At 37.7% G+C, this 27,741-nt stretch overlaps 2 protein-coding genes across 3 annotated transcripts in view; one reads left to right on the top strand and one right to left on the bottom strand.

Moving 5' to 3' along the window:
- The window catches only part of LOC110835671 (prohormone-1), a 37,539-nt gene extending 28,521 nt beyond the window's left edge, over window positions 1–9,018 (bottom strand). The window contains exons 1-2 of one of the 2 annotated variants that reach the window (XM_022076144.2): window positions 8,874–9,018; window positions 323–456 (exon numbers count right to left, since the gene is read on the bottom strand). In XM_022076144.2, the coding sequence (XP_021931836.1) occupies window positions 323–448 (126 nt within the window). In that variant the 5' untranslated portion in view covers window positions 449–456; window positions 8,874–9,018. Of the gene's footprint in view, window positions 1–322; window positions 470–8,873 lie in introns of both variants that reach the window. The other variant, XM_022076145.2, reaches the window with a different exon arrangement.
- DNAlig3 (DNA ligase 3) overlaps window positions 1–27,741 on the top strand; it is a 281,323-nt gene that overhangs the window by 181,341 nt on the left and 72,241 nt on the right. The window lies entirely within an intron of this gene.

Below are 27,741 nucleotides of genomic sequence, written 5' to 3'. Positions count from 1 at the left end.
TCATCTGCCAAGAACGTATATGAACAGGTCCCAGTCCGAGAAAAGGATGGAAGGATCCTGTTCATATGGACCTGTCGTCAGACAGAACACTAAATAAATAAATAAATAATAAAGCGCAAACTTAATTGTTGATGTCTATACGCACGCTGATCGTAATGGATATTATTAAGAAATTTAGGCAGAAGTAACTCTTCATGTGCGATGCTCGTTAAGAGAACGTTTGGGCTTCTGACTGATAAACTGAATAAGATATATTAATTGCATGCACCAGTTCGCGGGACCTGCCGAGGTCTCTGTACTCTGTTCGCTGTTAAGGACTCACATCCAATTCACTGATGAGGCGGTCCTTTTCGCCTGGCTGATCCAACGTCTTGCCCACGGCACAGCTGAGGGTCATCATGGCGAGTAGCATCGCGAACATCAGCTTTGTGGCTGTGGCGGTGGACATCTTGAACACTGCAACAAGACACTACAGAGTATTATTCGCTAGTGGTGTAATACCCGCAGTTAGTTAATTTAGAACCAAATTGTCGCAAACGCTTTGCTAAATTAAGCGGTAACAGATAAAACGTTCATTGGTACACGTCCTCTATTCCAGTGGGTCTGAACCGCGTTATCCTCCCATCGGGCAGTTCGTAATGATGTATTTTATTTTTACTATTAATGTTATCGCAGAGCGCGGACTCTCGCCTCAATACGGGATTCAAATGACATTTCGTGTCGTATTAAATTAATTCTTCCGCGCTATTGTCCAGTCTTCTGTGGCACAGTTGGAGCGAGTAGGGAGCCCTGGGCACTCACTTTCATGCCAGGAGCTTCGACGTGCCGCAATGATTGTTCGTGAAGTCGCCTCTTCTTTTGAACTAAATTATATACTGCTCGTTAATGGCATAGTAAAATTCTAGACTACGTGTTTTACAAATTCGATTTTAGACGTGCCACATAATTGAAAGTTTTTTTTTAGCGTTGTGTGTGTGTGTTCGAATTACACACTAAATATAGCCTAACTGAAGGAAAGTGTCCATAAAATTAGTTTATTTCTGTATTTGTGAAATTTGTGATCTGTTTCACTGAAGACGAATTGCGAGTGGAACACTTTACAGTAATGAAGTACTTAGATCTTGTTTTGAATTTCCGAACACTTTACTCTGAAAAAGGATAAGATTAGTGGAGAATGTAGCATGCAGCGTCACTCAGGAAAGGAATAAAAGATTTTATTTGAAGTTCAGTTGAAGGAATCACGAGATCTAGATTTTTCGGAGAATAATATTAAAGTGGAATAAATTAAATTTAGACTACGTAAAATTTATTGAAGTGGCTTAGGATACATCCCACTTTTATACATGATTTGAGTTCTTTGTCAGGAAATCTCTGTGTAATTTGAGGTTAAAACGACATTTTTCTGGGTTTTTGAGACGTGTAGACTCTTTGGCAGATTCCAGCATTTTGGAGGAACATAGTATCTCCATCTTCAGGGCTTAAGGTGTAAATAGTATGTTTCTCCGAAACGTTGGCATCCACTGATCATGGTGCTGATGAATTGGTAGTCTTATCAAAGGTTTGACAATTAGTTATTATGTTTAAATGCAGGTCCACAGGAGAATTGCAATTGTGTATTTTGTTTTGCAGTCCTTGTCGAGTTTTTTTTGTTTATTTGAAGGGAGATACAGTCGACATTTCAGAACTAGACCTACACTTTGTAGAGACGTGAACAAATTTCTTTCCATTGTGTTAAATATTAGATACGTCAAAATGTTTCATGTCGATTTTATACTCATATATAATTTATTCTATATTTAAACATTGTGTCATGTTAATAGTGGTAGATAAATGTAAAGGAGAAAACAAATAAGAAGTCTATTACAATAAAGGAGCTCAGCTATTGTGAGAGAAATTACCTGCGAATTGCGTGAAGGAAATGCAAGTTGGAATTTCCTGAACCTGTTACCACATGAACGAACATAAGGCGAAAATTCTCGTCCGAGGTGTCTATAAAAACGCTAAATTTATTTTGAGATTCATGTAAATTTGCTGTTATTTTGAGTTGACGTGGGTAACAATTAAATTTTCATGACAATTTTTAGTGTAGCTGTTGAACCTTTCAGACAAGAAGCAACTTCAATTTCAGCCACCCCTAAAGTGACCATCGGAGCAACAGGGGGGCTTAGCGGAGCGTAAAGCTTACATTTGCTTTTAGCTCGATGCTGCAGCGAGTTAGCAAAGCAGATAACTACTTTTAATGATGCATGACATCCAGCGGTCCGTTGGAGCAGTCAGCTTCTGGCTCGGTGCCTCTTCATACCCCAGCGCGGTCAGTGCGGGCAAACAACCGCGTTTTATCAGCCCAAGTTCTATTTTCCATAAGAAATAAAATAACTTTGTACATTTGAAACTGTCACCGACCCCAGCGTCTTCGAAAGCAGCTTATAATTACGCCCAGTCCATGTTTCTCCACGTTTCTACGTGTTATTTCATCGCTTAATAACGCTTTATCAACTGAGTAACTAATGTATCGTCGAATGTCTGTTGAATTTTAGTGATAAAATATATTTATTTTGTACAGTCTATACACAAACGTTTGAAGTTTATTGGTGTTGTAAAAATTATGTAATATTAAAACATTTTATTGTGTAAAATATTATATTAGCGCTCTTAATCGTAAATACGATTTTACATTATATTTTTTAGGGCTTTTTATTAAAACGACATGTTTCGACGGGTAATACCGTCGTCTTCAAGTTTTTATCAATTTAAAATATTTTAAAAACTATTAGATATTTAATGCAATATATTATAATGATCCGTAGTTCTGTTTGTAGCTTTCCATTTTCATGGTAAGTTGCTAATATAATATTTTACACAACAAAATGTTTTAATATTATATAATTTTTTACAACACCAATAAACTTCAAACGTTTGTGTATAGACTGTACAAAATAAATATATTTAAACAAACACAAACATGACGCATATAAGATACAAATTTAGTGATAAATTCATGAAAACGGATTAAGAACAGGTCGTGGACAACACTCGGGGCCCTTTGGTTAGTGTTCAGTCATGCGAAGATAGAGTCCATCCGATGGGCTACTCCCCCTGACCAAATTGCTGATGAATTAATTACGCTTTTGAACACCGTTAATAATATACTGTAGAATCAAAGGATTGTAACAAATAATGAATTGGACCTTTTTAATGACGCGGTCAGGACATTAGAATATAAATTAACAATTATTTATTTTAATCCGTCTGATCACAATATTTAAAATTTCTTATAATTAAGATAATAAAATATCATTCATGTTCCATATCGATTGATCGATTTACATTTCGGAACATTTACACAACATGTTTCGGTTTTTATAAAACCATCATCAGGAAGACACTAGTACTTCTGGACATATCGGGACACTCACTCCTACATCTTTGGTATGTTTTATTTTTATTTCTATTTTATTGATACTTTCTAACTATAATTTATATATTTTGCATTTTATTCTCTAAATTCTTTTATAAATTCCTTCAAATTCTTTAGTGTTTCTTTCAATCATTTACTTACAGGCCGATATGTACATCTAATAACATTTAAGAAAAACAACACCTTCGCCCAAAAATGGAAAAACAAACGTAATGAAACATCACCAAAAAACTACAGAAATCATAATTGAGTTTTAAGTTCTTAGATATATTTTACACCTGATGATGGTTTTATAAAAACCGAAACATGTTGTGTAAATGTTCCGAAATGTAAATCGATCAATCGATATGGAACATGAATGATATTTTATTATCTTAATTATAAGAAATTTTAAATATTGTGATCAGACGGATTAAAATAAATAATTGATATAATATTCACAATATGACGCAATTACACTATCTTAGAATATAAATGTCGAATTATGATATTAATTAATAATGAATATGAAATTATATGTATGGAAATGAGCCTGGCCTCTTTTAAGGTTGTTCCAGAATAATTTTCCGGAAGGACTGAGGAAAATCACCGTTCCGATGTTCGAACCGTGGACGAAACGAGAATTCTAATCTTTCGTCAGCGAGTCTCTGTCAGTCCGATGTTTGTACCCCGTGAGCGTTCATTTTGAGGTGAACAGATGCTCCGAGAGTGACGGACGGAGTTAATATGTTTCGTTCTCCCGTTATACCGATAAAGGGACGACTTCGTCACGCAAACTGCACAGTTCACTGCCTGAGCGACCATTGAGTGCCGAACCCCTTGCAGATTTACCTTTCCTTCAACAACCTTTCCAGTTAATTGGTGATTAATCACCCGATCATTCAATACTTTTTTCATAAGCTATTGGTAACGTCGTTAAATAAACCGTCATCTTAAAAAAATAATAGCCGTTGCCATGGTAACGCTGTTAAGGGACTGTCGTTATCTATTCCAGCGTTCTGTCACTGGAAAGACTTAGACCATCGCGAGAACTAGGATAGTTTCTGGGTTCGAGTCCCGGTGAATTTTGGTAACTAAGGAAGACAGAAAAATTACGCCAAGCATTTATGAGCTGTAACATCTCGAGCACTCTGTTAGTAAATAAACAGATTAATTGTTCGTGCCGTAAATTCTGGCTAATAACAGCAGTAAATTTAAAAACTGAAGTCGAAGCCGATCTCATTTTTGTTTGTTTGCCGAAACTCATCTTAATAATGTATAAAAATTCAGCCCTTACCTCAGAGAAAACCCCAGCGTATATCCATTTACAAAGGTAGTTTTGTTGATGTTATTTAAGGAATTAACTGCGTTACCTAAAACTCTTACATAACACATAAATACACTCTGTGGCATTATGGAGAGTTAGTGGTACAGATACTTACCAAACTATTATTAATAGTTGATAGCAGAAAGTGAGTAGGGTCACTACGACATGGCAGCTGCGTTCTCTGTGATAGGTACAGGGGGGGGGGGGGGGGGTAAACGGACCGGGACGTGTGTGTGTGACCATTTACGTCAATCTGGTGCCCAGGTTAAGAATGCATGGAGTTTGCCTCCACATCCCTTGCGATGAAAAGTGATAAACTAAAATTTGTTATTACAGCAATTTGTGTGATGAAAATTCTATCCAATTATTTCGACCCTCGGGGGCTTTGCAGTTACTAATTATAGTCCAGTAAACAGTGACTATTTATAATTAAAGGCAGAAACAAATTTCGCGTTTTATGACGGGGCTTTAATGAGAACTGGACCTATCAGTGGAGTGCATTTGCGAAGTTTCAGGGCGAGGTAGTTTAATCACTGAACTGAAAGGACAAGGGCTCCAGATGAACTCATTATTTCAATTTCGTTACAAGGATTGAATTCTTTAAAAAAAATTTCTTTAAGTGAAAATTGTTTTACCATTAATTTTATAACAATAATTATTGTGTGGCCCTAGACATTAGTAAACGCAGATAAGTAGGCTTATATATCCCTCAAGTACCTAATTTCTTCACTCTCTGTTTTAATACAATGTTCTCAGACTAAAAACATACGTATTTACGAGGCGCGTCCCAAAAGTAAGTTTCCCACTCGCCCCACAGCTAGCAAACCTTATATTGCGCGAAGCGACTGTGCGTACGTGATAGAGCAATGACGTAGCATGGCGCATGCACTAACGGTACTTCCCGCGTTCTCACATTAGCATCGTTGCAGCTGTTGAAGATGGAGGTTCTTATTCCAGCTCCCGCCGACTGTGAAGTGCGGTCAGTGATAACGCTAGGCCGCACACGGCTCGACGGACAGCAAGTCTCCTGCAGGAGTTCAGCTGGGAGGTGTTTAATCATCCACCCTACAGCCCGGACCTCGCTCCCAGTGATTTCCATCTTTTCCTACACCTCAAGAAATTCCTGTCCGGTCAGCGTCAGCGTTTTGAGAATGACAGAGAGGCGGCGATGGTTGTCACACAGTGGTTCCAATCCCAGGCGGCAGACTTCTACGACACAGGTATTCAAAAGTTGGTCCCACGGTATGACAAATGTCTCAATTCCGGTGGCGAATATGTTGAAAAATAGCTGGACACTTGCTGTATCTGTTGCAATAAATATTTCCATGAAATTGTGTTTTGTTTCTGTAAACGGCCCCAGGGAAACTTACTTTTGGGACGCGCCTCGTATATCCTTAGATCGTGAGCAGGTAGAATTGTAGGTTAATGTTTTTAATTATGTCGGTTTTAGTGGTTGCAAGTATTCCCCATATTTAATTGAATCTTGTTTTTTATTAATGTAAATTTTATTTGCGACCTTCTTCTTCTTCTTCTTCTTTTTTTATAGGAAACATGAATAGCTCAACCTTCACTTACTTTAGATCAATCTTCTCGCTAATATTTAAGATTTAGCCGGGGTCTTGTCTCTTATATTCATGGCATTTACGTTTTCGATCGATAAACTCATGAGATCTGAGGTCATCAAAGTGGTCAATATGTGGTTTGTGGTCTCCTGGGTTTCCATACCGTGCATTGCTGTACATGGTTACGGACGTTTCGGTTGAATATCGCGATGCGTACCACGGGAGCCTTATTGACTCTCAGAAATGGCCGATAGTCTGCAATAAAAACTGGCTTGCTCAGCAGACTGAACACCTTTCTTTAAGGTCCAAATGTAGCCATCTTTCAACCTTTTGACAATGTTTCGAGATTCATAAAAAAATATGACACTCATCTCTCAGAGTAAACTAATCGCCCTGATGATGGAGGCAGCAAGGAACTCTGAAACGTTGGTAAACTTCTACCAAACTACACGGCGGTACAACCCCCGTGAACCTCAAATCTTACCTAAGGTGCTGGAAGTATCTCTACCTAAAAAGGATGGTATAAATTAGTCTGGAAAAAAAATTAGTATTGTGGTGCTTTATAAAATTTACTTTGCATGAGACGGTCGAAGAATTTAGCACAGACGATGGAATTTTCATCCAGACGATATCAGTGAATCCGAGAATTTCCGTATTGTTCTGGTACAATTTGTAGGTCTTCAGTTGGGAAAACTGGTCGCCATGACACAGCCACGAGGTCGGGAGACCTCCAAATTGTCACAAGATACCTCTCGCTTTGATCGCGCCCAGTGGCCGGATTTTGTGAATTACTGCCAGATTCTCAGGGACGAGCCTTGGACTCTTACTCCGACGACGCGAGAGAAAACGGTTTCAAAGTGTTTAGTGGAACTGAAGTGGTAATACGTTTGTACACTCTTTGGATATGTAGGTGTGTGCAAACATTATAATACGGAATATAACCTTGATATCGATCTCCGCGTGTTGTGTTTACTAGGGGAAACCCAGTGTGGTCTACGCTTAGCAGATGTAACCACAATATCTTTTCCCATGATTCAAGATACACAAAATAACACAGGGTCGATTGAGAATCCCCTACGATCGCCAGATTTAACCTCACTTGTTGAAGGACGCGGTGTACGACCAACAACAGTTGAAGAGTTCTGGCAAGAGATTGAACGGTCTTAAGTAACCGTCATTTGCTGTCAACAGTGCCAGAAAGCTGACGGTGGTCATTTAGAACACGTAAACTAGATTCGCTAATTCACTAAGTGGCAATGCTGACGTATGTAATGATTTGCTTTATTATTATGTATTTATTTTTTTATTTTTTGAACGTTTTTATATATCTGTTTGGGACACATTGTAAATGAAACATCGTCCAACGCGGGAGATACGTTTCTCAAAAATTGTCGCGATTGCTGAATTCGTGTTGGACGAACTTAAATTTACATGGGATTAAGCGGGATGTGGGAACGCGGCCGACAAAGCTGATAGATAAGAAATTGTAAATGTAGTCTAGTGATATTTATTTATGAAGAAATTTCGTAATATATTAAAATATCATCGATAAATTAGACAAGCTTTAAAAAATTAAATATTTTGACGGAAATTTGTACTTTTGAAACAAATCGTCAACGGAATGTTGGGCCAACCGCCCCTGTCCTCATACCACATCGCCAAATTATCTATAATCTTTAATTTTTATCGAGTTTCAATTTACGTTTTGACTTCATTATGATGTCCGAGTGTGATATCGTAAATAATGCGACAAAAGTTACCATAATGACAGCTTAAGCGTGGCTGTGAACGCGGGTTACGTGCATTTTGTGTGACGACGAATGGGGGCGAAATACGCGGGACGTATAACTTGCAGATTGGCAGTGGAGTTGAATATTTACACGTTTCCATATTATGAATAAAAGAAACGATTTTTTTTTTACAAATACACAAGCAAAAGCTAAACTGCCTTTGGCTGTTTAATCAGCAATGACATTTTTAACATTCTACTACGTGAGATGGTAAAGTTGCGTCATATTGTGATATAATAAATATATATTTTAAATCTTGTCCGTCTAATCACAATAAATTCTTATTAAATATTAAATATTACAATAATTAACATTTAAAATATTTAAAATATATCAAATGATGTTCTTTATCGAAATATTCGATTTACATTAGACCATGTAAATCGAATATTTCGATAAAGAACACCATTTGATATATTTTAAATATTTAAAATTTTAATTATTGTAATATTTAATAAGAATTTATATAAATTTATATAAATTCTTATTAAATATTGACATGGTCTAATATAAATCGAATATTTCGATAAAGAACATCATTTGATATATTTTAAATATTTTAAATGTTAATTATTGTAATATTTTAATATTTAATAAGAATTTATTGTGATTAGACGGACAAGATTTAAAATATATATCCTACTACGTGTTTGGCAGACCGCGTTTGGCCAATGATCGTTTATTTCTCCGCGTGTAATGTAATCCTTGTTGGACAAATCCGCGTTGGAGGAGGGTTCTTCTGTATTACAAGCAAAAATGTATAGTGAGAGCCGACAGAATGATTTCTTTTGACTCACCTGATGCTTAGACACGTGACTGTTGGAGATGCTGCGAGCTTCAGACCGTAGAGATGTCGGTCGGGTTGCGTACCTTCTAGGTCACTGAAGAGGATTTCACTCCGTGTGTGTCCCCTCTTTATAAAACACGCCGACTTCCCCTCTCAACCCTGTTCATTCTTGCCCCAAACATTCGTTCGACGCGCAAGTTAGTGACGTCACTGAATAAAGCCACCAATCACAGTCAACTATTCATTTTGATTGTTTGATACGTAATAATTTTTACTGTTAAGTGGAAGGCCGTCTTCTGTGTAGGTACGTCACATTTTTACGACAATGCTATTGTCCCCCCCCCGGGGGTGGGGGGTGGGGGGGGGGGTAAAACCAATTTCGAAACGATAATTATTCCCGAAATTTTCTGTAACAAAGTTTGGGTCTCGACTTACGTTTTGGTGTTCATTTAGATGGAAATTATACGTAGACAGACGAAATATTAATTAATATTAAGTTATTTCCGGTGTTTAATTAAGAATCACTTCGTGCACACGTCTGGGTAAATGGAGGTATAGCTCCACACGTTAACCTCAGGATTAGTTAGATGTGGTGGTCGGTTAGAAAATTATCCACAATTATTAAAATAATTTCGAGTATATTTTAAATGTGTTTTATCTTCGTAATAACTCGCTAATTGTGCCAGGGTCAACTATACTATAATCCAGTTACTTTAATAGAAACGTGGCGTGTTTCGAAGTGAGACACGGTTTTAATTAGTGTAGTCAGCACGGCAGTTTTGAAGTTTCTTGGGTTCCTTGTGTTTTTCTCGTCGGCGTCTTGTGATCGACGTTGTTTTCTGCCAGCGTCGGAGCAAACGTCCATTTAACGACGAAACGGGACGTTCTGTTCGGAGTAATCCTGCCATGTTAATTGGCCAACGTGACGACGTCCCGATGTGGCACTTTACCGGCTGTCTACATAACATGTAACTAAGTAATTAGCAAACGAAGGGGCTAACTACATTAGTTAGTTAGTTAACGAGCTATTAAATTAAACAGTTTGACTTATAATATCAGCTAGATGATTAAATTACTAGTAAAGCTAGCAACTTGAATATAACTACACGAAACAAATACATGGAAGTTAGTATTTGATTTCCTAAAGTTTTAAAACGCTATTATTATTTACAGACAATCCTTTAGCGCTCAAACCGATTGTATCAATAGGCAGTTATCAATGGACATAGATAGTCTATGTGTAGACTTTTTTTTTATTTAGTATTCTGTCTGACGACAGGTCCATATGAACAGGATCCTTCCATCCTTTTCTCGGACTGGGACCTGTTCATGTACGTTCTTGGCAGATGATCCAGAAGAGGTTTGCCATTGCCTTCTTCTGTGTGTGAATGGAGTAATTGTTGGGATGCCACGGAGGAAAACTCCGTGTTGCCTAGACCACGGCCTTGCCCAACACAAGTTATAAATTCGGGCACCGCCGGGAATCGAACCCGAGACCCCAGGATTACAAGGCCAGCGTTCTAACCGCTAGACCACCTCATCTTATTATTATTTAGTGTTCTGTCTGACGACAGGTCCATATGAACAGGATCCTTCCATCCTTTTCTCGGACTGGGACCTGTTCATATACGTTCTTGGCAGATGATCCAGAAGTGGTTTGCCATTGCCTTCTTCTGTGTGTGTAGACTACATGAAATCAATTTGACATTTGCTTGTACTCACAGATCAGACGCTTAATTGAGGAGGGGAAGATGTTGAATTTACGTATTGGTCGAAATTATTGGTACCTTTTCCTCGCGACATGTTTTGTGCTATTTTATATGTAAATTGTTTTGTGGTTTAAATTTTACCACATGTGTCTGTGTCATGTCTTAGAATATTTTTAGATGTTTAGTGGAGTGTTCGCTGTTTTACGGCGGAGTAATTCCACAAATGTTTGCATTTCGTAACAAGTTTTATTACCGGAAAGCTTATCAAAGGCCTGATCAGATGACAGGTATCATAGAACATTATTATTATTTGTAAACCCAACATTTCACCTAGACTCTAACACAGGACAGGTTTGGGGGTTCTGGCCTTAGTTTCTGTAATCATCTCACCGAAACAAGTAATTTTACTTTGTGTACTGTTTTCCTGTCGTGTTCTTTCCTAACTACAAAGACCATATTCATCGGGACTCGAACCCAGGACGACATTTTTTTGGGTTCGTCGAAACAAACGACTTCAGTGAAGATGTATTTTTTCTGTCCTGCTTAGTTTCTAAGATACGCAAGCATCTCTCGCCGGGTTTCGAACGCAGGACACTGTCTTGAAGTGTTGATCTTTAATTATTCGTGTTTTTTTCCCCCGTCTAATCACAATTGTATATAAATAAAATTTATACATAAGATATTAAAATATAATTTACATATTTGGTACAACTTTTTACTACATGTTTCGGTTACATTGAACCATCTTCAGGTGTAAAGTTAAAAGTTAAAAATTATAATCTTATAAACTAAAACTTAATTACTGTTGTTGTGTAACTTCTGGTGATGTTTACTTCCAAATTCATTGGAGTGAGGGTATATTTTGAAGTGATAGTGGTTTAACATTGGCCTGTAACGTAAATAATTTAAATATTTTTAATTATTACTGAACTTGAAAGAACGAGTATAGAAGACAAAATGTAATAAGGTAAAAATAAATAAAAATGGAATGTAAAATGTAAAAATGAACTTACACCTGAAGATGGTTGAATGTAACCGAAACATGTATTAAAAAGATGTACCAAATATGTAAATGATATTTTAATATCTTATGTATAATTTTATTTATATACAATTGTGATTAGACGGAAAAAAACACGAATAATTAAATTTTAATTCACAATATGACGCAATTATATCAACTGTTGATCTTTATAAAATCTTTCCCTGGTTTTGAGGAACAGGCATGCCAAGTTTAGTGCAAATCCGTATATCCATTCTCGAGCTGTGGGCCAATGTAAAAACATACACACAATATCGCTTGGACTTTTGCGTGTTAGAAAGCAAAGAATCGAAGGAAGGAGATGAAGATGCAGACAGAAAGTGATACAAGGAACAAAGACGTCTTGAACATGAACTGAAACGGCCAGAGGCGCCGTTAGCGCGGGAAATTGATTCGATTATTTCGTGTACCCGATATGAAATGAACGTATCTCTCCGTCTGAAAGTTTAAATTCTTCAATTTCTCGACGGACTTGTGTGAATTCCTTTTTGGGATCTGCATTAAAAGTTGTCAGTAATAATTTGGTTTTTGTTCGTGTCTGTGAAAGAAGGTTGTAATCCCTACTTCATGCGTAAATGTAGATTTTTATCTCGAGTCTATTTCGATGTGGTGAATATTTAACCAAAGTACGTAATAATTCTGTCTGTAGGCAGTGAGAGTGATTTTGTTCGTAGTTGACCGAAATGGATTTTTATCTGAAACACTGAACACGCAAAACTGTGAAGTTGCAGCCGAACTTAGAGGCTGGGTGAGAAAGGAGAATAATTTAAATTTTACCTAATTTTGAGAAAACCACGGGGAAAGTTTTGCGTCCTTGCGTTTGTTTTTTGTTCACAGTTAAAATTCTCATAAATTTGTTTTATTTTAAATTTTATGTGCGTTAAATTCTGTGTAATTGTTTCCTATTTCTGCTCAAACTTTATTTTTAAATTTAAATTTATCAAAATACTTTTCATAATGCAAATACGTAAAAAAGAATGTATACAGTAAAATAAACAATTTAAATGCCATTTTTTTAATGTCTCGTTGTGTTTAATATATTGTAAAGGAATTGATGTTTTCGGCTCTGTCCTTCGTCCTATATTATCCTGCTTCTATCTTCAGCTGAGGGATACCTATTCAGGTCTGGTCTCAAATGCCCTCAGTCTATTATCCTACCAACGCCAAAGATCAGATTTAAGACCCATATAAAATAAACAAAGAAAAATGAACTGTATATTTTAAAATCTACGTTTTTAAACACCAGACAGGAAGATAAAAGTTTCTGAACTGAATCATTTCCTTGAAAAATTTGCTGTTTCTTTATGAACGGAATTTTATTTGTCCCTCCCAAATGTTTGTACTTTAATTTAACATTTATTTTTTATTTTATTAAACCTCGACCCGACACAGTAATACTTCTAGATGTCTTCCGCCAGACACGTCATGTCTCTATCAACTAATCACCGACTAATATTGAACATCAGATGAACCACGCCATATAAAAAACAATACCTTCGTTCTAATATATAAGAGTAATCTGATAAGAACATTTCAATAAACTGCATAACATTGTAAATGATTGTAATTCGAGTTTTAAATTTTACCAATCTAATTTATACCTGAGGACGGTTAAATATAACCGAAACATGTCGTAAGAGACGTTCCAATTTGTAAATCGATCATTCGATGCGGAACGTGAAATGATATTTTAAATATTTTATATATTTTATTATCTTATTAAAATTGTGATTTGACGGAAAATATTAAAATATTAACCTAATTCACAATATGACGCAAATATACTACCTTTAATTTAACATTTTCAAAGAATTTATTGGCTTTGTTCTGTAGTCCAATGATGAGCTTCTGGACCAACTTCCTTGCTTGCACGTGATTAAGCATCGTTATTTTGATTCATGGAAGGCTTGTTTATGTTTTAATCCACTAAATTAACATCGTCAGCATAGATCAGAAGTTGATGTGTCCCATTTGACTTCTAATATTATTTGTTCTCGCGGATTTTCCTGAATGTATATTCCAAAATGAATTTTGGAAATCAACGGTGTTGAACATCACCTTATTTCAGAGAATTCTGAATTGGAAATGCACTACAAAAAAGTTTAAATATACCATTATGGCACATATTTCGTTGATTTTAAACCTGATATTGATTTATGGATAAAACCTTGCAAGAAAAATGTCCGAACTTGAAAAATCTCAATGTTAATTTTAGAATGTATTTATGTGTGAAAATTTCAATCCCAGTTTCTAATTTACCGACACGTGGGCCCGCTTGTTTTATGTTTTATGGCCGAATATTATTCGGAAAACTGTCTTTGTTTCATTGTGGACCGTTGGCTTGCTGCCTGATGGTCTATGGCCTTAATTGGCGGCGAACAAGATAACCATTTGCATTGTAGCTCGGAGCCCGACCACAGTCATATCGGGAACAGTATCCTCTTATACCATCGAAGAATTTTTGCATATGTGAACGAGACTGGGCCCATATGTGACATTTTTTGCTGTGAAAGTACATATTTTCGCCTCTAGAACGTTTTGCTTTACGTTTAGTAATTTTAATTGACACGTGAATTTTAATTAATTCTCACCATTAATTACTTAATTATCTCTTTAATATCAGTGTAAAACCTTGTCCCGCGATGGTAGTGTCCAAACGCGCATCGCATTTATGAGGAAACTTCACAGATTTAGCCTCTTTAAAATAAGAGAGACTTGTACATGATATCAAGTCCATATCTGAAGATGGCTGTCATTTTGTTTGTAACGTCGTATCTCCTGGTATAAGTTTACCAACGTTTCAGGGGTCCTCGCTACCTCTATCACCCTGATGATGGAGGCAGAAAGGGCCTCTGAAACGGTGGTGAACTTATACCAGGCTACACGACGCTAGTTCCCAGAAGACAACCATCTTTGTACTCACAGCCGTGAGAATCTTAAACTCAGTATTACTTCCATATTTGTCCCATCGGACAATCAACTGACGAATCTACGTACAAGTTAGTACGAACTTCATGCTCTGGAACAGTGTTGTGCAAACCGTGTTCACACACTACACACCATAATTTATCAAAGACACACGACGGTACGTGGCAGAATCTCGCCTCACGGAAAAGGGATACGTAATTATGCGTGGCCATGAATATTTATCCGAATATAAATCTTTGTCGTATAAGAGCGAATGCATACGAAAACAAGGCAACGCTTGTTTACTGAAATTATTCATGATGAATTTAGTCTCTGTGTGAATCACGAATTGTAATTACGAAAGACAACGAATTGCCTTCTTCCAACTAAACCGTGCAAGTATGCACTTTCTTATGAAATTCCCTTCAGACCTGAAATCTTGTGACGGCACACCAGCTAAGGAACACTGCAATTGGTTTTGTTACCATCAGTAATACAAATATGGCGGTGGTGCGAAGTTCTGAAATAGAAACATATTATAGAATCCTGAAATGTTTTTCGTAATGGATATACAACTTTCGGTGGGATTTTTTTTTATATTTGTAAAATGTTAAATAACAACATGGCTACCGAGCGAAATGCATATTTATAATACCGTTCGATGGTGATAACTCTAGAAGTGAATGTGTTGGATATACGCGTACTTGTGTCCTGCGATGGGAGGGCAAGCGATCAGGGTGCAGTGAAGTGTACTGACCTTTAGCCTGAAAGGTATGGAATTCGATATATCTCGTTTCGATTTTATTCGAATATCGACGATTTGCACATTCTTCAGGATTTGGAACAGTTCTCCCTCTCAGTCATGGGCACGTCGAGAAACCTGTTGATACAAATAATATCTAATAATTCGTACGTTGGAGGACACTCTATTTATCAGTCGAAAGCTGAGTTTAAACGCCATTCTGTGAAAAGAAGAAACTAGGGTTGAGACTTGTAGGCACCTGAGGTTTGTGGTACACTTGCCTTGAAATGCGTTCATTGCTATTCTGAATACACCAAATCTGATCTATCTATCGTAAATGATTGTTCTTTGTAACTAAGTGTCTCGCGGGGTGGAGTCCTCTTGAAAAGTTAGTAGTGCACTCATCTACTCAGAACATCCCCCCACCCCCATTTTATGGAACTCTGATGTTCATTACCGTATTCAGAAGAGCCCGTCACCGGTCACTATCTTGAGTCATATGAATCCAGTCAACACCCACAAACCCTTTTTCCTTGAGATATATTTTAATATTATGATTCGACGTTTTCACGGCGGTGAGTCTGAAAATGACTGTCTTCAGGGTTGTTGCGCTGTGTAGTCTGGTCGATGTTAACCAACGTTTCGGAGGTCATACTGCCTCCGTCATCAGGGCGATGAGTCTGAAGATTTCTGTCTTCTGGGTTGTTGCGCTGTCATGTCAGAATCACTGACAGACCCAAACCAGTTCATTTTACGTACTTTCACACTATAATGAAGTATGTAGTAATATTTTATGGGTTATTAATCTAGCAGCAAAAATATATTTATTTTACAGAAGGAAATTATTTTTAATAGCAGGTATTAAACCTAGAAATTTGTGTTATGTATAAGTACATTTAAGAGATTAGAGATCTTAATTCTTCCATATGAATACATATTCTTATTGATGATAATTCTGGTTTGTTTTAAATCTTGTCAGTCTGATCACAATAAAATTCCTATTAAATATTAAAATATTACTATAATTAACATTTAAATATTTGAAATATATTAAAATGATGTTCTCTATCGAAGTGTTCGATTTACATTAGAACATTTCGATAGAGAACATCATTTTAATATATTTCAAATATTTAAATGTTAATTATAGTAATATTTTAATATTTAATAGGAATTTTATTGTGATCAGACTGACAAGATTTAAAACAAATATATATTTATCACAATATGACGCAACTTTATCATCTCATAATTCTGGTATATCCAATGTCAACACAAGGAATAAGGACGAGTTTCATAGATCAAACACCAACTTGTCGTGTTTTCAGAAGAGTGAATATTATGCAACCATCATCATTTTCAAGTTTGACTTCTATCTATTCTTAACCAGTCTTATAAATAAAAAGGCAAAGTTTAAAGTAGCATGAAAAAGATATTTGATTACAATCTCCTTCTACTCCGTTGATAAATTCCTGACGTTCATAAATAAGTCATAATGTAAATTAAGGTTTTCTTGTCTTTGTATTGAACCGAATCACACGATCTTCGGTGATTGGCTAATTCATCTAGATAGCCTTTCTCCATGTCAGATCTTCGCAGGCTCTGAATAAATTGTGGGACGCACCTAATTCGTGAAGAAGTAGAATGAATTTAAAATTCAGATTAATTTAATCATGATTATTAATGAAGGCTTTCCTCCGTTGTTTTCTCTTCGAGGCGTGTTTGATCATTTTCTAATCTCACTGGCTTCGCCGATTGATGAGAGATCCATCCGCCTTCTTATGTTTTACAGCGCAAAACGAAAGACAATACGTCACAGTATTTAAAAGTTCTTCTGAAATTCAAGCCTGCTTCCTAGAGCTAGACGTTACATTATCCCAGCGAATTAGAAACTTCACAACTTATCTAAGCACTGGACATATCTGTGGAAACTTGAGGTAATCAGTATTTAACATTGCTTTCAGCTAATGAAAAAGCCATTTGGAGGTAACTGGTCCACGGTGGTCTAGCGGTTAGAACGCTGGCCTTGTAATCCTGGGGTCTCGGGTTCGATTCCCGGCGGTGCCCGAATTTATAACTTGTGTTGGGCAAGGCCGTGGTCTAGGCAACACGGAGTTTTCCTCCGTGGCATCCCAACAATTACTCCATTCACACACAGAAGAAGGCAATGGCAAACCACTTCTGGATCATCTGCCAAGAACGTATATGAACAGGTCCCAGTCCGAGAAAAGGATGGATGGATCCTGTTCATATGGACCTGTCGTCAGACAGAACACTAAATAATAATAAGATGAGGTGGTCTAGCGGTTAGAACGCTGGCCTTGTAATCCTGGGGTCTCGGGTTCGATTCCCGGCGGTGCCCGAATTTATAACTTGTGTTGGGCAAGGCCGTGGTCTAGGTAACACGGAGTTTTCCTCCGTGGCATCCCAACAATTACTCCATTCACACACAGAAGAAGGCAATGGCAAACCACTTCTGGATCATCTGCCAAGAACGTATATGAACAGGTCCCAGTCCGAGAAAAGGATGGAAAGATCCTGTTCATATGGACCTGTCGTCAGACAGAACACTAAATAATAATAAGATGAGGTGGTCTAGCGGTTAGAACGCTGGCCTTGTAATCCTGGGGTCTCGGGTTCGATTCCCGGCGGTGCCCGAATTTATAACTTGTGTTGGGCAAGGCCGTGGTCTAGGCAACACGGAGTTTTCCTCCGTGGCATCCCAACAATTACTCCATTCACACACAGAAGAAGGCAATGGCAAACCACTTCTGGATCATCTGCCAAGAACGTATATGAACAGGTCCCAGTCCGAGAAAAGGATGGAAAGATCCTGTTCATATGGACCTGTCGTCAGACAGAACACTAAATAATAATAAGATGAGGTGGTCTAGCGGTTAGAACGCTGGCCTTGTAATCCTGGGGTCTCGGGTTCGATTCCCGGCGGTGCCCGAATTTATAACTTGTGTTGGGCAAGGCCGTGGTCTAGGCAACACGGAGTTTTCCTCCGTGGCATCCCAACAATTACTCCATTCACACACAGAAGAAGGCAATGGCAAACCACTTCTGGATCATCTGCCAAGAACGTATATGAACAGGTCCCAGTCCGAGAAAAGGATGGAAGGATCCTGTCCATATGGACCTGTCGTCAGACAGAACACTAAATAAATACAAATAATAATAATAATAATAATGGCTTTTGTATTTGTGTAGAAGAGTAGGCTATTACGTGCCTCTGCACTGAATTTTATTTCGATAAAATAAAGACATCGAACACGTTTGAAGCAGTAACTGTGTATATTCTGTAGACAAATGAACTGCAAACGACCAAGTTCTTTGTGAACTTTTAAAATAATATTAATCATTTATTATAGAGAATGAATGAATATATATTTCCGTTGACCAAAGATGTTTGACGGAAATTTACCTTAAACTACGCTGGAATAATTGCCACAGATCAGTATTTTTTTTTTCTGAGCGCCTGAGAAAATCGACGAAACGCTGCCGTTAAGCCAGTTCATGCCATAAGCACAGATCTATATTCCTAGCTTCGTGATGCTTTAATCCTGCCGTCGATAAGCTTTCATTTAATCGAGCTATTTCTGTGTCGATATGTAATACCGCGCGCGTCTGAATCGAAGTTTCTGTTGCTAGTGAAGAAGACTGGAAGATATTTTTGTTGTCTTGATCAAAGTTCGTTTCTGTTTGCCTTGTTTCGATGTATTGTGGAGCGGTCCAAATACTGTAAAATCTCTTTTAAGTGAAATACAAATTCTGACGCGGCCGATCGTCCAAATACACTTCAATGAAGCCCGTAGTTTGTCTGTAGTCAGCTAAGTCTTAATTTTAACATTTTAATATTTTGACGTTAATTATAAATGTGGGCCTTTAGGCACGAAAGTTACTTTTTTCTTTTAAAAAAACCACTAGTTTAGAACCTAACCTTTCCGCTGTGCTAAGTAAGTATGAATATCGTTGGATGCTGTCTGGCTGTTGGAAGATAGAGTCAAGTGTAGAGCACACTTAATTTCGTTTGATGTTGAAGGTGGCGTATGACATTTTAATTTATTATGTTTCTTGCTCTCCGTTTCGCTCATAATTTCTCTCTAATTTACAGCACACACGAACGCAAATAAAGATAAATTTGTATTTTGCAAGAGCATTAGAAATTTTGTGGAAATGGTAAAGATCTTAGAGTGTCCCGTACGTGCTATACGTATTTCCCATCTCATCCTCCTTTTTTTTGAGTTATTTGTTGATGGGTACAAATTACGAAACTGATAGTTGTACAGTTTCCCCTTCCTTTGTGGTGCGCCATTTGTATTATCGAAATATTCTCATAGATTGAGACCAAACAGTGTTTTTCTTAGGTGCCTTTGTGAAGATAGTAATTTTTTGAAATAAATAACGGGAAATATTTTTGGTAGTTAATTTAAATGTAAATGTTGAAAACAAAAAAATAATAAAAATTAGAATCAGGTGATTGAAGATGGAGAAAAGGAAAATTTATTTACGCTGAATTATAATTTTAATTTAGGCTCTGTAGCAAATTAAAAGACACGACGTGTGGACAGAAAGTGATGTTATTTCGTAACATAAAACATCTCGGGTTGTTCGTGAAACTCAACTCTGCATTAAGTGCGTTCTTCACATGGCGACAACGAATTTGAAGGTTTTGTATTTTCTTAAACTCTAGCACGTAATATCAAGGTTCTTTTAATATTCTTTCCAAGTCATTATTCGTTAATCAACTAATTTGTTTGACGTCGTATTAGCCAACGACGCTCACAGCGCCCGTAGAAACTCCCTCGCTCCTAGACGATGAAGTCGCTGACTCGAGGGCCGAGGGTGTGCTAATGCGATGCTTGGTCAGGGTCATCGCACACCTCTTGGAACAATCGCAGACGAGTAAGGAGAAGTCGTGTGACGGCTATTAGCCAGAGAAAGTTGAAGAACTCATAGAAAAAACCTGCCCCAGTGTCTCGTCAAACACCAGAAGTGTCACTTAAAATTTCCTGGGATTCGACCCGGGTCTCAAAGATTAGAAGCGAGAATCTAGCTCAGTGGATTTTAATATATTTTATTCTGATTCTCCTTTGATATTGATTCAAAAGTTTCGGGTACCGGAAGCCTATAAAAAAATGGCTTAAAATTTGATTGTACTATTTCAAAGAGTAATTAGTAATTAAATTTAACGATATAATTCAAGTACTTTTCGTAATTAATCGTGTATTATAAATTTAATTTGATCCTTCTTAGCAGTTCATGCGCATTATAATTAGTCCATTCGCTCCTCCCCCCGACAGAAACTTCCTGATTTCCTGGGCACAGCAGTTCTTATCCCCTTCAGAAACGGCGATCTAACCGCCTGAGCTATTCACGGTAACTGCCATAATTAAATACACAGTACACTGAGACAGCTTAACCAATCCCTTGCAGCTGAGTCCTTCTTTATCTACTCACATTTCCCGGTCTTTTATGGACTTTTAATTTTGTATTTGAGGTTTTCACGGGGATGAGTCTGAAGATTGCTGTCTTATACTTCCAGGGTTCATTACCGTGGCTACAGAAGCCTGTCAATGGCCCACGTACTTAGCCAGTTGAATCCAATCCTTTACCCGCTTCTTGTAAACAATTCTGTAAAGAGTTTTTATTTGATGGCTTCTCGTAACTGTGTTCAGTTTGTGCTGCTGGTTGTGTAAGTGGATTTAACACCTAGTTATTCAATATTGTTCTAATGCATTTTAATCTAATCAAAATACAAATTACATTTTACACCGCTCCAGTGTCGGTGTTTCGAACTGTAATGTACTGTAGAATCGGTGAATTAGAAGAAAAATATTCTGCACGTCAGAAGTGAAAAGATGTGTCCCACAGAAATAACACGTTGGAGTCCAGTAATTGTTAAAATAACGCCTTTCACGTGGACTGGAAGGAAAGATGACACTTAAAAATGTTGCTCATATTTCGAGAGATAAGCTCTGAAGTCGTCATAGAACGTGGCGCTTAATTCGGAATATATAACATGTCCACCGTAACAATTTTGAGTACATTTATTGAAACGTTAGAAGTTAATTATTTTTATTACCTGTAATTCGCAATAAAATATTTGCCGTTTTTATAGCAAAAACACACGAGCGTATTTTATAAAATGCATTCGTAAGATGGTAAAGTTGCGTCATATTGTGATATAATAAGTATATATTAAATCTTGTCCGTCTAATCACAATAATTCTTATTAAATATTAAAATATTACAATAATTAACATTTTAAAATATTTAAAATATTAAATAATGTTCTTTATCGAAATATTCGATTTACATTAGACCATCATTTTTCATGTTTCACTTACAATAATTAACATTTAAAATATTTAAAATATTAAATGATGTTCTTTATCGAAATATTCGATTTACATTAGACCATCATGTTTCATGTTTCACTTAAAATAATTAACATTTAAACTATTTAAAATATTAAATGATGTTCTTTATCGAAATATTCGATTTACATTAGACCATCATTTTTCACACGACATGTTTCCGTTCACTTTCTTATTTGAACTCCCTTTACTGTCATAATTTAATGACTGCCTAAATCCAATGTATAAAATTATAATTTTACATTTTTTGTGGTTTTGGGGGTACGTATTCTTGGGTCTGAAGGGAAGAACACAAGCGCGTTTCAGAACAGTGTTAATATTTCTACGTAAGGGAAATACACGTGATGTGGAGCTTAATAATTTAAATAGGTGGAAGGATATTATTTAAGTGGATGTTGATACGCGATGGGAGGGTTTTGATTGGATTCATATGGCTCCAGCGGTGAAATTACGTTGTCAGGGGAAAATGGAGGGACTTGGAGAAAGGCAATTTCTTCACCACGGATACCACGTAGACTGATCTGAGCGCGAACCCAGGACTCCGCGGTGCTTAGTTTAGCTGACTGCTTTTGAGATTCTGTTGGTAGATTCAGATGCAGTCACGTGGAATGACTCGACTCTTACTGCAGTGACGAGTTCTGGAACATGTGACGCTGGAGAATTCAATTTGAGGCCCTGGGACAACCCAGGAGCGTTTTTTTTCTAATATGGGTCAGATGCAATCTGAGTGTTCGCACAGGGACCTGATAGCGAGAACACAGGTTCTTGGTGCGAGAGAAGAAAGTCGGTTATTTCAAAAGGGCAGGGATGAGCAAACTACGGCCCGTGAGAGGTTTCTCTCCGGACCCCGGAGATATCTATTGTAAAAATTGACTTTATAACACTTATATTACGTTCGTAATTTATGCTGCGATGTAATAAAGCTCCCAGGCGGTTTGTTGTACGTGATGATGGAGGCAGCAAAGACCATCGAAACGTTGGTAAGCTTCTTTGCATCTCTTTGGTTTGGATTTATAGCTACTCATCGCTCTGATGATGGAAGCAGCGAACGCCGATGAAACGTTGGTAGACTTAGCCCTCGGTGATGCTAATTTGGAGGGACAGGTCTCAAGGAGACAATAGAACAGAGGACCCTTCTCTAAGTAGCACTCCTGTGATATCGTCTCTGAGAGTACGGTCGTATTCGACCGCGAATCGTTACAAGATTATGGAATAGAGAGAAACTTTTAAAAGTGAAAACCGAAGATTCATAAATTAAATCTTCGATAATGGAGTTATAACCTGACGTTTCTCTCTCGGGCGATTAATATAAGTAGATCATATCAGTGCTTAGTGTGAAATATAGCCTAATTAAACTTTCAGCATCCATAAATTACTTGGAATTCTCAGTGAATTTACGTTTAATCTCCAGATACATAGAACTCTATTCCAAATTATCTCAGTTCACCCAACCGTAAATTGACCTTACACCTTGTACTCACCACCGACCTAGCTGCCCCCTGCTTCGATCCCTGCTCAACCCTAACTTATTTTTATTTTTGCCTTCGAGACAATTGATTTCTTCGAATCTTCAAGTGGAACTTTTTTTTAAATAAAATTCAAATGAATGTCAGCGCGCACAAGGAAACTACCTGTTGTTTATAAGGTAGTCCGCTTTGGGCGATCTTACTGGCTTCATGGCTTCAATGATTGTTCACTTTGTACGATTCTTTACACACGAATTGCTTCATTAATATGTGTTTTGAAAGTAATAAATTAGCAGCATGGAAATTTAGGAAAATTCTCTTATTTATTTTATTTAGTGTTCTGTCTGACGACAGGTCCATATGAACAGGATCCTTCCATCCTTTTCTCGGACTGGGACCTGTTCATATACGTTCTTGGCAGATGATCCAGAAGTGGTTTGCCATTGCCTTCTTCTGTGTGTGAATGGAGTAATTGTTGTGATGCCACGGAGGAAAACTCCGTGTTGCCTAAACCACGGCCTTGCCCAACCAAGTTATAAATCTGAGCGCCACCGGGAATTGAACCCGGGACCCCAGGCTTACAAGGCCAGCGTTCTAACCGCTAGACCACCGTCTATACTGACATAAATGTGAAAGTCTGCGGAAGAGTTCAAAATAGTTTTAAATCTGGTGCGTACCAAATGTTTTAGACTTAAGGACTTTTCTTCATTAACAGCGAGAGACGGAAAGGCCCGTGGTATAGCATCCTGGTGCGTTATGTTGATAACTGTTCATTTCTGTCCGTCAGTTTGAGTGAATTAAAGGGGTCTTTGATCATTTTCTTTTTAAATTTTGGAAGGACAGACTGAAATTCCCACGCATGTCAACGGCTGTCGACGATATTTTGCGGTGTTAGTCGAAGCAGTTCCAAATATAGGTTCCTTTTTTCATTTAAACCTTCTGAACCAACATAGGACCCTTTTTAGATTTCCATTCAGCGCTTAAAACGTCCTTGAGAGACTCAAATCCCTCTCCATCAGACGTCGAAAAAGAGAGAGGGAGAGAGATGAGTCCGGAACGTCGTTAAATTATATCCATGGCCTCTGGGTAGATGATTTTGTATCGTGCTGATGATACAAGTGAACTGATAACAACTTTATCGCATTTGTTGTATATCTTCGGAAAGTTTAAGGAGCACCTGAACAAGATTATACGTGTTAGTTCCACTCGACGTTTCTAAGAAGTCTCAAAAGATGTGTTTGACGTCCGACTGTAAGAGGCATCGCGTTGACGTAAGAATTCCTGCGGGCAGTATGATTCGACCGACTGACTGCCTTTCTCATGGCTTTGCTTTGCTTTTCATGTAAATTCGAAGCAGAGAAGAAGCCACTCAGACCTTGGCTCATTACCTCATGGCTCAGATTTCAGATTTTATTCATGAGTGACTACAAAATTGTCTGGCGTCTGTAGTTTATCTTTTGATATAATTTTTTTATACGTCGCTTAGGGAATTCGGTTCCCAAAACTACTTTATTTATGTAAAATCTTTCAATGGTTTTTTGCACAGCGTGAAAGCGTGTGTCAAAAGCGAATTTCCTCGACTTATAATTAAGGACTTTATTCGTTTTCTTAGTAGCTAATGACTACCTCAAAAATGTAATGTAATGTTTAAAGTCAGTGTTAATGAGAATGTTAATTAACTGGGTGTTACAATAGTTACGTTAGAGAAGTAGGAACTTTTATGGTTTTATTCCGGCTTTGTAAATTGTATTATGACACGAAATCTTTTTGAATCTGAACTCGAAACCCCGCAGACTGATTCTGAACTGTTTGTAGGGGATAAAAGTCAGAATCCAGGAACTGAAAATTTGGAAGGAATAAAACAGTGGACGTCCCAGATTTGTTGCTCTTTGCATTGAGACAAGTCATTTTTTTTTCGTTTTATAACCTCAATAAAAGAGTTATTGATTTCAGGAATATGTAGCATACGTGTTTTTAATGAAGTTGGTTTGGATTCTTGTCACATATAAAAAAAAGATGGAAGTCCTGTCATGTAGTCTGCGTGACGTTTCACATAAATTTTAGTAATGCCATCATCCAGATATCACAGAGTGTCTTCAAAGTGGTCATGGATATGTCAAATTTTCGTTTGATGGACGTTAGATCGGTGTGAATTATTGGCTGAAATAGAACACTGAATTCTAAAATTTATTCCTGGTTTACATTACATTCTTCCATCGTCCGTCTTTCCTCTTTCGACCGAAAACGTTTTCCTAAATTTTGCAGTCGCTAAATACTTGTATCACCAGACTGGATAGCAAAGGCGACCTATCGCTCTTATTATGTGCGATTACGTTATAAGTCTATTTATCACAGTCACGTATTATGAAGACTAATTTCAGAAGATATCTGTCTTCTGGGTTGTTACGACGTGTAGTCTGGTAGAAGTCGCCCTGATGATAGAGGCAGCAAGGACCTCTGTAACTTCTGTAAACTTCTACCAGACTACACGACGCAACAACCCGGAAGACAGAAATCTTCATCGCCCTGATGATGGAGGCAGTATGACCTCTGAAACGTTGGTTAACATCGACCAGACTACACGGCGCAACAACCCAGAAGACAGAAATCTTCATACTCTGATGACGGAGGCAGTATGACCTCTGAAACGTTGTTAAACATCGACCAGACTACACAGCGCAACAACCCAGAAGACAGAAATCTTCATACTCTGATGATGGAGGCAGTATGACCTCTGAAACGTTGTTAAACATCGACCAGACTACACAGCGCAACAACCCAGAAGACAGAAATCTTCATACTCTGATGACGGAGGCAGTATGACCTCTGAAACGTTGTTAAACATCGACCAGACTACACAGCGCAACAACCCAGAAGACAGAAATCTTCATACTCTGATGACGGAGGCAGTATGACCTCTGAAACGTTGTTAAACATCGACCAGACTACACAGCGCAACAACCCAGAAGACAGAAATCTTCATACTCTGATGATGGAGGCAGTATGACCTCTGAAATGTTGGTTAACATCTACCATACTACACAGCGCAACAACCCAGAAGACAGAAATCTTCATACTCATCGCCCTGATGATGGAGGCGGTATGACCTCTGAAACGTTGGTTAACATCGACCATACTACACGACGCAACAACCCAGAAGACAGAAATCTTCATACTCTGATGACGGAGGCAGTATGACCTCTAAAATGTTGGTTAACATCGACCAGACTACACAGTGCAACAACCCAGAAGACAGAAATCTTCATACTCTGATGATGGAGCCAGTATGACCTCCGAAACGTTGGGAAACATCGACCAGACTACACAGCGCAACAACCCAGAAGACAGAAATCTTCATACTCTGATGATGGAGGCAGTATGACCTCTGAAACGTTGGTTAACATCGACCAGACTACACAGCGCAACAACCCAGAAGACGGAAATCTTCATACTCCCCGCTGTGAAGACCTAAGATCATACTGACTACCTTTACTCCATTAACATAAAAAATAATTGCATGCAACTCAGAAATTATATTCCCGCCCGGTTTTGACATCGAATTTTTACGATATTTCTACGAAAATTAAGAAATGTGCGTTCTGATTCCTTACAAAAAGTTGTCTTTCCCGCCATGTTGAGACTTGCACATTTACCATAGTAAATATCGTACCAGCGAACTCATTGAAATAATCAACTGCAATTTCAGATGGTACTACGTCGTTATCGGGCTAATGTTGCCAGCATCTTTGTCATCCCATTCCTCTCATTCTGTTTTCGTAGTCGGTGCTCTCAGTAACACAGAAACAGAGAAGTAGATACACAACCAGCGCTACAGACGGATGACCTCTGAACCTTGAGGAACGTATTTGCTTGGTTTTCTGCGGAATGTGGGGATATCAAATGTCAAAATGAACTTCATCAGAACTGGGAATTGCATCGGTGGAACCCCAGCTCGTATTTCAGTTGTTCTCATACGCCATTACCAAAGAAACAAAACCATCTTTTATTTGCCTTCCTTTGTTATTATTTCCGGCGAGCAGAATGATGAAATTGGTTTGGAAATATAAGAAGGGAATACGTACAGTCACGATAGTGGACGGTGGACCTCAGCTGGCCAGCGATGACGGATGTGTTTGGGATAGTCAGGTGCGTGTTACAGTTCGTCTCCCACTAAGAAGGAACAGATCAAGTGCCTTCTGTGGGTCACGTCATCGCTGTAGTGCCTAGATAAGTTGGACGACGCTTTCGATGACACACACTTAAGAGGTAGTGAGTTGTATTAATGGATATTGTACAGGAGGTCAAATTTGGGTCTTAAAATGAATTGTAACTGTTGTAATAATTACTGCGCGTTGAATTTTATTCCATTATATCCAAGGACTGAAAATGTAATTTTGCGAATTAATTTTAGTCCTAAATCGAAGTAAAACATACAGTTTACAGTTAGATAATTGCTGATTATTTTATGTATTTTCCAGTGTTAAAAACGTGTTCTAAAAACGTAAACTATACACAATAGAGAAATTTGCATACCATAAACAAGATTTCTCGAAATATTATCGTAAATTCTGAGTTCATCAACATTTTTAAGAAGTCGTGGGTTGGGATAGGTAAAGTCTTCTCAGCATA

Source organism: Zootermopsis nevadensis, unplaced genomic scaffold (assembly GCF_977971745.1).
Source record: "Zootermopsis nevadensis isolate Lab colony 2312 unplaced genomic scaffold, Znev_1.0 Znev_ptg000001l, whole genome shotgun sequence".
In the NCBI taxonomy this organism is placed as follows: Eukaryota; Metazoa; Arthropoda; class Insecta; order Blattodea; family Termopsidae; genus Zootermopsis; species Zootermopsis nevadensis.
This window is presented reverse-complemented; position numbering and strand designations above follow the sequence as displayed.